Source organism: Meles meles, chromosome 1 (genome assembly GCF_922984935.1).
Source record: "Meles meles chromosome 1, mMelMel3.1 paternal haplotype, whole genome shotgun sequence".
In the NCBI taxonomy this organism is placed as follows: domain Eukaryota; kingdom Metazoa; phylum Chordata; class Mammalia; order Carnivora; family Mustelidae; genus Meles; species Meles meles.
In genome coordinates, this window is record NC_060066.1 from 37,540,728 (window position 1) to 37,552,550 (window position 11,823).

Genomic DNA, 11,823 nt, shown 5'->3' on the forward strand with positions numbered 1-11,823 from the left:
TGAGCCTGTTTCCTTATCTGTTAAAAGGAGAAAGGGGAGAGAGAAGGGAATGATGTTGATGATGATGGTGATGATCTCTTGTCAAATATCTTAGGAGTTTTGTAAGAAACCTTAAAAGCTTTTGGAAACCAAAGGCATTCCGTAAATGTAAATTATTATTGTTGTTGCTATTGAAGGAATCCATGTGAATTCTTCCAGCAATTGGTAGAGTAATAATATACTGCCATTTTGCAAGTGTGGATGCTCTGTATATACATTTGTTCAGATAGATTTTGCACATTTAAGAATTGCCATTAATCCAAATGTAAAATACCCTCCCCAAACTTGGATCTCGCTTGAGCATCTAAATTCACAGGGGCGCCTGGGTGGCTCAGTGGGTTAAGCCTCTGCCTTCAGCTCAGGTCATGATTCCAGGGTCCTGGGATCAATTGAGCCCCGCATTAGGCTCTCTGCTGGGCAGGGCTCTCTCTCTGCCTGCCTCTCTGCCTACTTGTGATCTCTGTCTGTTAAATAAATAAATAAAATCTTTTAAAAAAATCAAATCACAATCAAATTAAATATAAATGTAGGTGACTGCATAGCTGTCAAGAAATCCATAAAGCTTTTGCAACATTGATTCATTAAGAAATAGTTGTACATATAGTTATGGCACATCATTGAATAGTTATATTCAATGATCTGTTATTGAAGTTTGTTATCTTCAATAAAAGGTTTAAATGAAGAGGCTTATGTAAGCCATTTTACCTTCAGTTTATTTCCTGGTGCAAACGTTTCCAAAATTAAGTTTGAAAATTGTCTTTCTAGCCAACCTGGTGCTACTCCAAGTACGTAGAAGCCTTAGAACAGGAAAGGGTTCTTCTTAAAATTCAAGAAGAGATGGAAAAAAAGTTATTTACAGGTAATGTTTGCTTTTTGCCTACAGGGTTGCTTGGTTACCTTCTACCATGGATTAGTTCTAGAGGATTTTGCTGATGATTACTTCTTTCTCTTATTTTTGGACAGCCACATCATCCTTCACAAATTTTAAGGCTCCTGCTTCATCTCTGTCTTTGAAAAAGACTGTGTCTTCCCACAACATCCAGAGTGAGTTTCCGGCAATAGTCTACCTGCCATTCTTTCTTCCTTCTTAGAATCCAGCCTTCCAGGAGGCCATTAACACAGAGACAGCAAGAAGGGATGAAGACTGCCTCCCTCCCACCTGCTCTGACCCACAGATAGGAGAACTCCAGTATATGTGTGTGCGTGCATGCATGTGTGTGTGCGTGCGTGCGTGCATGCGTGCGAGTGTTGAGTCTCCCTTTCTGTTTTTTCTCCTCTGCTGTGAACCTAACCCTCCATCCTATTTTCAAAATGACAGTACTCATGTGGGTATAACCTACTGCTACCAAATGCAAGATAAGTCACACACTGAAAGTTGTTCAGTGCCATACACGTCCCTCTGACACACACGCTCATGCACATACACACACCATGCAGGCACCACACACACGTGCATACACATCCTGCTAACAAACTGATGGGAAGGAGTGAGCACCTTGTGTCCCTTCCAAGTGGCCCAGTCCCCTGAAAAGGAAAGCTTCAGGGCATGACCATTCATTGCTTCTATTTATTCCTTCTCTGTTCTTTTCTTCTACAAAGAACAACAGAAGATGAGGCTCTAGCTTAGTTTCCCCAAGTTTTCTCCAGCAGAGTTTCTCCAAGCTCCATCTCCCCAAGTTGGGAATACAAGAAGAAACAAAAAACAAAGAACTGGAAATCAAGCCCAGTCCTTCTTTCCTGCAAAGACTGATAGGATCCTACAGTTGGGACTGGCTGCTAATTGAAAGACGTCAGTGCCTTTACAAAGTAGCACAGTAATATAGTAATATATATATATAATATATATAGATATAGATCTATATCTCTATATATAGATATTATACTGATATATCTATATATAGATATAGTATATAGATATAGATCTGTATATATATATAGATATATCGATATACTAATATAGATATATATATGTGTGTGTGTGTGTGTATATATATATATATAGTAATATAGCCCATGTGTGACCTGTGGAACCAGTATTTAAAGAACCCAGTAAAGGTCCTGTTTCTCATTTCTTCTGTCTTCCTGATTAGCTTTTTGTGGATTTTGGATTTCTGGTTCTTGGGAGGGTTTGATGAGCAGGCTTTTATGCTCTTCGCTGGTTCATCTTTTTTCTCTCAGTTTATCCTAGCCACTGAACCCTTCTGCAAGTTCCCTAAACCCTGAGACCACCCTCAGAGTGTCTCAACCAGGAGGGTTTGCTGACCTATCTGTTCATTTTTGGGGGATCCTTATTACAACTCTTTGCAAGTTTTTTTTTGTTTGTTTTCGAGTTATATTTTCCATAGCTGTTTATGTTTACAACCATTTATTTTTCTCTTGCAGGAATCCCTTAAACCAAATTTAACTGATATGGAAGCTCAAGTGATTTATTGATGGCCTGCTTTAGAGCAAGCCTACCATCTAAATAAAGCTTGGCATGTTGTACTCTCATAGTTTTAAAATGATAGCTATTCTGTACACATGACGTATGAGACCATAAATTTTTTTAAAAACTTATTTAGGATAAAATGACTGCCATCTAGGTTAGAAGAATCAAAATGGCTTGCTAATCACAGAACTTAAGAAATTATCATGTTATGCTCCTTGGGTAATCTTCCAGTAAATATCCTTGGAGCATTTACTCTCTTTCATTAGCAGACATAATCAGCAGGGGGTTAGGGGCAAATACTCCAAGCAGGACATTCACCCAAAACATAAAGAGAAGTGACTTCGAGCCCCATCCCTTTCCCCAGCTCCAAAGGAACCTAACATTAAAGCAGTGGTTCTCAAATGCAGACTTTAGTGTGTGTAACTGTCACCTGTGGCATTTGCCCACAGGGCAGATTTCTGGGCTCTGTCTCTGAAAGTCTGATTCAGTAGGTCTTGGGCAGAACCCATGAGTCTCCCTCCTTTAACAGACATCCTAGGGGATTCTGATAGATGAGCTCTGTGGATCATTCTTTGCAATGAATGTGAGGGTAAAAAAGAGGAGCTTGAAACGGCAAAAGCCCCCTTATTAACCGGAGTCACATGTGAATCAGAGAAAGCCCAGACATACATCCTCTTCTCCTCTTTCCCAGAGAGAAAGGACAAAGTGTCAGAAATGATGCAGGAGAATGAACTTCACCAGCTGTAGGCCTTGGGACGCAGAAGCTCTAAAGACTGTGACCTGCATCACCGGATTGGAAGCAACGGACTTCCGCTCTCTCAGAACCCCACAGTACTTTCAAAGTAGAAATTGCTATTCCCGATTCTCTAGAGAGTCTTCTAGAAACATTTTAAAGGGGGGAAAGATCAGGAGGCACACTTCAGAGAGAATTTTTCTTCTAAAGCAGTGGTTTGGACACTTGTGAAAGCTTAAGAGCCCTTCGGTTTCCTGTGCTTCCGCTCCGCTCCACACCCTGGGCAGGGAGGGCTGTGAGCTGTGTCACTTTTCTCTGCGTTGCACCTGATCATTGTTTCTTCCTTTCCCTTCCTTTCCTAGTTTCCTCCCTCCCTCCCTTCCTTTTTTTTTTTTTTTTTTTTGCCTTCCTTCGGTTTTAATTGAACATTTTATAAGATTCCATTTCTCTCCTCTCTTAGCATGTCAATTATACTTCTTTTTAAACAAAGTTGACCCAGAATTTGCAATATACATTTACAACCAATAAAAGACTGCTTTCGGGGCACCTGGGTGGCTCAGTGGGTTAAGCTGCTGCCTTCGGCTCAGGTCATGATCTCAGGGTCCTGGGATCGAGTCCCGCGTCGGACTCTCTGCCCGGCGGGGAGTCTGCTTCCCTCTCTCTCTCTCTCTGCCTGCCTCTCTGCCTACTTGTGATCTCTCTCTCTGTGTCAAATAAATAAATAAAATCTTAAAAAAAAAAAAAAAAGACTGCTTTCAAGTACTACTGTACCACTTTGTGGGTGGTGCAGGTCTCTTAACACAGGTCATGTCCATTTCCTCCCTCCTGTCCCTTATTACCTTGCTATCAGTTAATTTCACTTGTCCATGAGCTGTAACCACTGAATACATTCTTGCTATTATTATTTTAAATGGTTTGCTATTAGGTCAATTAAAATGAGAAGAATAAAACATTATTTTCCCTTCATTTATTCCTTCTCTAATGCTCTTCCCTTCTTTATGGAGATCCAAGTTTTTGGACCTATTATCATTTTCCTTCTCTTCAGAACTTCTTTCATCATTTCTTATAAGGCAGGTCTACTGGAGACAAATTCCTCAATTTCTGTATGTTTTAGAAAGTCTTTATTTCTCCTTAACTTTTGAAGGATAATTTCACCATATACAGAATTTGAGATTAGTGGTTTTATTCTTTCAACACTTAATATGTTTCACACCACTCTCCTCTTGCTTACATGTTTTCAGGAGAGAAATCAAATATAATTCTTACTTATTCCCCTGGCTTCTTTCAAGATTTTCTTTGTGACTTTGTGTAGTTCAAATATAGTACATCTGGGTGTAGATTTTCTGGTATGTATCCTGCTTACGTTCTCTGAGTTTCCTAGATCCGTGGTTTGGTGTCTTTCATAATTTTGGAAAATTCTTCGTTATTATGACTTCAAATATTACTTATCTTCCTTCTGATATTTCCTGTCCTTCTGATATTTCCATGACACACCTTTTGCACCTTTTGTACTGTTCCACAGTTCTTGGATATTCTGTTCTTTTCCACTGTTTTGGTTTTTTCCTTTCTTCATTTCAGTTTTGGAATTTTCTATTGACCTTTCTTCAGGCTCACTGATTCTTTCTGTAGTTGTGTCTAATCTGTTGGGAAGTCCACCAAAAGCATTCTTCATTTCCATTACAATTTTTCAGTTTCTAGTATGTTGTTTAGATTTTGTCTTAGAACTTCCATCTCTATGCTTATATGACCCATCTGGTCTAACACATTATCCACTTTTTTACCAGATCTCTTAGGATATTAATCATTTTACATTTCTGGTCTGATAATTCCAAAATCTCAGACATATGAGTCTGATTCAGATGCTTGCTTTATCTTTTCAGACTTTTTTTTCCTTGTCTTTTAGCATGCTTTGTAGTATTTATAGGAAACAAGACATGATAAAAGGAACAGGTTATATGGGCCTTTAGTGTGAGGTTTTATGTTTATCTGGCTAGGCATTAGGCGTATTTACTGTTTGCTGTGGCTGTGGTGTTGTAGGCTGAAATTTCCCTTATGTCCTTGTTTTTGTCTCCTCTGTTGTTTGGGGTTTTCCTGGAGTCTCCTTGATAGGGTCTGAGGCTTGCAGTTCTCTTAGCTGCAATCACAGTTATTACACCAGAACCCTGTTGATGTGGTAAAGTGTAGGAGGAGGGGAAGTGTTTTACATTCTGATGGTTATAGGTCAGTCTTCTGGTGAGCCTGAGTTGGGTATTTCTCTTCCCCCAGGTCATTTAGGCTTTAGTAAAACCCCAGTTCATTAGGCTCTGGTGAAATTGTTTCCCTTGAGGGCAGGCCTTCTTAGGAAGAGAACTCTGGGTGTATTCCAAAATGTTTACTCTACCAGAGGCAGGAGGGGATTTTTCTCTGATCTTTATAGTGAGAACCTGGTAGAGCTACTGGAAGTAAAACCCAAGATTATGGACACCCCTCCCCCACCAAAGACAGGGCCCACCTCAAGCTGGTCTGCCCTGAGCCCTGGAGCGAGTCATCAATTACAACTTAAAGAATTTCTTCCCAAATTAACTCCAGCTGCTGGCTTCTGCTCCTGGTAAGCTGGAATTCTCTGTATCTGCCTGTCTTTCCTCCCAGTTTTAGGGGCATCAGTCTGCCCTGTTACCACAGTTCTTTGAAGGATCCAAAGAGAGTTGTTGATTTTTCAGTTTGCTCAGCTTTTTTCTTATTGAGGACGGTAGTAATGACTTCTAAGCTCTTTACCATATTGGATGGGACCCTCAAGTTTGACACCAGTATTTTAAAGAATTCTGTAGTCAGCTTTATTTTTAAGATAAAATTAAGAAAATTTATTTTTTCCCATTTTATTTATTTTTTCAGCGTAACAGTATTCATTCTTTTTGCACAACATCCAGTGCTCCATGCAAAACGTGCCCTCCCTATTACCCACCACCTGTTCCCCCAACCTCCCACCCCTGACCCTTCAAAACCCTCAGGTTGTTTTTCAGAGTCCATAGTCTCTTATGGTTCGCCTCCCCTTCCAATTTTTTTTTTTTATAAACATATAATGTATTCTTATCCCCAGGGGTACAGGTCTGTGAATCGCCAGGTTTACACACTCCACAGCACTCACAATAGCACATACCCTCCCCAATGTCCGTAACCCCCTCCCCCTCTCCCAACCCCACCTCCCCCCAGCAACCCCCAGTTTGTTTTGTGAGATTAAGAGTCATTTATGGTTTGTCTCCCTCCCAATCCCATCTTGTTTCATTTATTCTTCTCCTATCCCCCTAACCCCCCATGTTGCTTCTCCATGTTCTCATATCAGGGATAAGTCAATCGGAGAAAGAGATTGAGACTCTTAAAGCAGGCGCTGACCCTGACTGAGATCATGACCCTAGCCGAAATTAAGAGTTGTATGATTAACCAACTGAGCCACCCAAGTGTTGTGTGCCCAAGAAATTCTTTACTTACCATGACATATGTATAAGTCCCTCCTGTCTTCTGATATAAATATTCAGATCAGCCATTTGTTTTTCTGGGAAGCTATCTTTGATATTCTTCTCTTACCCTAGCCCCCTGCCCTATAGGGCAGTACAGTAGTTATCTACTGTATAACTACAGTAGTTATCACTCTCTCTTCTGTCTTACCACTCTGTGACTTATTTATTCCTCTATAATAATCTTTGTCATATGGATTCTAATTTTTTGTTCACATGCCTATTTCCCCAATAAAGCTGCTATTTCAACTTTCATTCCAGCACCTTACATAGAATATCTAGAAAATAGATGTTCATTAAATATTTCTTGAAAAAAAATGAAGGAAATGTCTCCACTGTAAAAATCACAGGCAGGTAAAAATCATTGCATATGTAAGAATGGTCAACACAATGTCATTCACAAAAATTTGCCATTAGTATTTTTATAGTTAAAATACATAATAAGGTTACAATTCCATGTAAAGTATATAAACTTTGGTCTATCTATGTCATTTTTCATATTTATGAAAATATACCTATGTGTCATCATATCTTTCAGAAAATAAATTAGTGTTTATTAAATCACACTAAATCACTTAAATTACTTCAGGCCTGGGTTTCTCAATGGCGGGACTATGACTTTTTTGGCCAACTAATTCTTTGTTGCGGAGGGCTGTCCTACACAGTGCTGGATGTTTCACAGTATTCTTGGCCTCTACCCGGTAGAGGCCAGTAGTACCTCCCCAGTTGTGACAACCAAAAATATTTCCAGACATCGCCAAATCATGCCTAGTCAAGAACCACTGATATATGTTTAATTTTTTGAGATCTCTATTTACAATGGAACCTTCAAATTCTAGTTCCCCCAGCATATCCTTTTTTAAAAAGTATCATAGTACCTAGCCCCATAACACTACCAACAGTGCATTGTTAGAATACAAATGACTTATTTCTTTTAGTGGTATCTGTATTACAACCATTTGAATAATTTCCCTTCTTTTACATCATCTTTGGACATGTAATGCCAAAAGGAAATTCTCAGTCAATATTTGTTGAATTAATAAAACTTAAATTCCTTACTTACATTTAATGAAATATATATGTTAAATAATCTTAACAGTGCCCTAAAATCTGACTTGGGTTTGTACAAATAAGTTAATTCTAATTGTGCCATTTATATCTGATGTGCTTCTTGGTTTTATGAGTTGAGTTTTCATTAAAAAAAAAAAAGAGAGAGCTTACTTTTGAAATAGACTTGCATTTTAAAATACACAAATTACCATGTATACTTTGTCAACTTATACCCTTCAAAACATGGGAAAATTGATTATATTATTGTTTGGGGTGAGAAAAGATATTTTGAAATAAAAATAATAGTGAAATAATCCAAAAGTAGTTTGGCTGGTTGGGTCAGATTTCAGCTTGTGTATATTATTTTCTAATAAACAGATTTAGTATTAAAGGTATAATCTAGGGGCATATGGGTGACTCAGTCTGTTAAGCACCTGCTTTTGGCTCAGGTCATGATCCCAGGATCCTGGGATCAAGCCCTGCCTCGTGCTCTCTGTTCAGCCAGAAGTCTGCTTCCTCCCCTCCCCTCCCCTCTGCCTCTACCCCCTGCTCGTGTTGTCTCTTTCTTGCTCTCTGTATCTCAAATAAATAAATAAAATCTTAAAAAAAAAAGGTATAATCTAATTCATGTTATAGTTCTTAAATGTGTATTTTATCATCATATAATTGAAAATTACTTTATAGTACATATATATGTACTATATATATATATATATATATATATATATATATATATATATAACTTGTTATTTGAGAGAGAGAGCAATTGAGAGAACAAGTGGGAGGAGGGGCAGAGGGAGAAGCAGACTCCCTGTGGAGCAGGGAGCCTGACATGGGACTCGATCCCAGGCCCCGGGGATCATAACCTGAGCCAAAGGCAGATGCTTAACTGACTCGGCCACCCAGCCACCTCAAAGGGTCCTTATTTAAATTTTAGCTCTAATAGTATGTGATTTTTGTGAGTTTATAGTACTGGGGCTTTTTAATGTGTAACTCTCGAGTTTTGGCATATTTCTCAATGAATAATTATTTCTATATTTTGAATTAGAACCTTGGATACGAAGATGAAAAAATTCTGCTTCTGTGCTGCTTCCTTTTCCAAAGTCAAATATTTAGGGTGTAGATCTGTTCTGAAATAGTTACTGCTTCAGAAATCGCTTCTTCTTCTTTTTTTTTTTTTAAGATTTTATTTATTTATTTGACAGAGAGATCACAAGTAAGCAGAGAGGCAGGTAGAGAGAAAGGAGGAAGCTGGCTCCCCGCTGAGCAGAGAGCCCGATGTGGGGCTCAATCCCAGGACCCTGGGATCATGACCTGAGCAGAAGGCAGAGGCTTTAACCCACTGAGCTACCCACGTGCCCCCAGAAATCTCTTCTTTATTGTAATTATAAAATTGATATATGTACCTAGGAAAAAAAAGAAAAAATTCAACTGTACGTGATATTGAATAGTAATCCCCTTCTTTACCCCCATTGTGACAGAGACTGTTTCCCAGCATCTGTCCACCTCTTATTCCTTTTAATAATGGAATCCCTAAGTTTTAGCTGTGTCCATGACTGGTATTTTGTTTTGTTTTAAGATTTTGTTTATTTCTCAGAGAGGAAGATACAGAGCACAAGCAGGGGGAGCAGCGGGCAGAAGGAGAAGCAGGCTTCCCTCTGAGCAGGGAGCCCAATGCGGGGCTCCATTCCAGGACCCTGGATCATGACCTAAGCGGAAGGCAGACGCTTAACAACTGAGCCACCCAGGCGCCCCTGTGTTCATGACTGTTGACTGTCATTTCCCAGTCTAGCCTGCATATAGACATTGCCATGTGAACAATGTCAGGTCAAAGGGCTGTGAGCAGAAGTGTGAAATATCCATTTGAGGTTTTGTTGTGTTTTTTTTTTTAATGAAATATCCCACCACGTAGATGGGACACCTCCCTAAGGAATTATGTAGCCTGGGTCTGTGGATGACCTCCTGAAGGAGAGATGTTTTACTTTGGACTATTATGTGAGAGAAAAATCCCTATCTTGTTTGAGTCACTTTATTTTTGTGCTTTTTCTTTGTAAACAACAGCTTATCCTAGATGTTAAGTAATATAAAAATTGCTGCTAGTAGGGTAGTGCCATAACAAAAACCTAAAATGTGAAGTACATGAAGCAATCAGTCATGGGCACCAGGAAACATAATTGAAGGTAAGAAAACTGGTGACCTTTGGCTAAATATTTGGTGAAGCTGTTACTTCTGGTAAGCTGAAAAGCAGACCATGTGTCTGCTGTGCCACAGCTTTCTAAAAGAAGTGGTTAAAAAAGAAAAGGATAGAATATTGGTGTGTTTATGCATTGTTGGTCCTTGTTGCTTTTAGCTCGGTACCGTGAGAGATATATCAGGCAAGAATTAACCTGTAAACAAGTAGAAATGGAAGTTAAGGGAGTTATAGTCTCTGATTATGGCTTGTAATTACAATTGATATAAAGTCTAATAATTTGGACCCTTCAAAGTTGGAAAAGTCAACTGCAACTATGCCTCATTAAGCAGAGTCTTTGGTCAGTGCACTTTCTGATGTTTCTGTAAGACCTCTTATCTGGACAGTAGCGGCCCTGTAACAAAGGTCAAAGTGGAGGGATTGCCTTCTTAATCTAGCCTGTTGTTTTATATGACATTACAATAGCCACCATTAAAATAGCAGGGAAATGTGCTAAGTATAAAAGTGAATAAATAAAATAAGAGAGTTGGCAGGCTTAAGAACTGAGACCAAAAGAGATTTTGACATGGAACCAACTGGTAGTAAATAGACTGAAAGCTTAGAAAATTTTGATGGAATTGTATTCTCAACAAAACCACAAGCCTGGCCTGAAAATGTCTCTAATTTTTCAATCTATAAAACAACCACCAGGCCCCCAAACTTGCATCATCAGAAAGCAGGCTGTGAAATTTGTACAACCTCCAAAGAGGCCCACTTTCCAATGCCAACTACAGATGTAGCCTAGAGGATAATAGATAAGGAAAATTTATTTCAGGAAGCAAAGCCAGCGACCCCAAAGGAGTAGGGAAAAGTTGTTTCCCCCATGGAGTAGCATCAGGATACAACAAGGTATCTTAGTTCAGGCTGCTATAACAGAATACCTTAGACTCGGTGGCTTATAAACAACAGAAATTTATTTCTCACAGTTCTGGAGGCTGGAAGTCCAAGATCTAGAAGACTCCAGCAATTGTCAGTGTCAGGTGAGAAGCCCCTTCTTGGTTCATAGGTGGCTGTCTTATTGTTTATTCACATGGCAGACGGGAGAAGGGAGACTTTGGGTTATCTTTCATAAGGACACAATTCACTCATTAGGGCTCTTCTCTCACACCCAAAGCCCTATGTCCTATACTATCATATTGGCAATAAGGATTTCAACAGAGGGATTTGAGAGGGGACATAAAAATTCAGTCCATTATGCAAGGTGTTTTCACAGTTCCTGCCAAGGAGATGAATTGTGGCTTCTATGTGTTGTCCATTCTTTCCTTTTCAAAGCATCATAATTGTAGCTTCTGTTCTCAGCTTTGTTTTATATGTCAACATGATCCCATCAGCTTTCTACTGTCGAAATTTCTGGGCCACCGACAAGTTCCTTTACCAACCTCAATACTGTTAACTAGTCATTCTCTTTGTGCTTCTTTATTATCATATCTGTGGGACTTTTAGAAAGAGGTGTTATAAAGCATGTATTTAGTTTTGACATATGAAATTTGGTGTCTTTAGCAACTTTAAAAAAATACTGAATTGTTAAATATGGTGGGACTTCTAGAATGGCTAAGTGAGAAGTTCAGCAAATCATCTCACCAAATAGAAGCAATAAAACTAGACAACATGGTCAAAACAACCACTTGGGAATTCTAGAAATTGGGAAAAAAGATATACAACAAATAGTGTCCAACTGGGATGCCCTAACTTTCAGGGCCTGGTTTAGGGTTGTTTTCATTCCCTCCATCCTGTTCTATGATACAGTAGTTCTACCAGTGTGGAGTAGGCCATAAGGACCAGCAGCCTTGCTGCTGATTTGATTTGATTTTTGAAACATGGGAAAACTCATGCCCAGGAATTTTTTCAAAAC

At 39.1% G+C, this 11,823-nt stretch overlaps 1 protein-coding gene across 1 annotated transcript in view; it reads left to right on the plus strand.

Annotated features, from left to right (window-relative positions):
- The window catches only part of RGS22 (regulator of G protein signaling 22), a 117,025-nt gene extending 114,572 nt beyond the window's left edge, over positions 1-2,453 (plus strand). Inside the window, exons 27-29 of the mRNA XM_046007305.1 lie at positions 805-898; positions 1,003-1,083; positions 2,422-2,453. Coding sequence (XP_045863261.1) covers positions 805-898; positions 1,003-1,083; positions 2,422-2,432 — 186 coding nt within the window. The 3' untranslated portion in view covers positions 2,433-2,453. The remainder of the gene's footprint in view (positions 1-804; positions 899-1,002; positions 1,084-2,421) is intronic.
- The last annotated feature ends 9,370 nt before the right edge of the window (positions 2,454-11,823 follow it).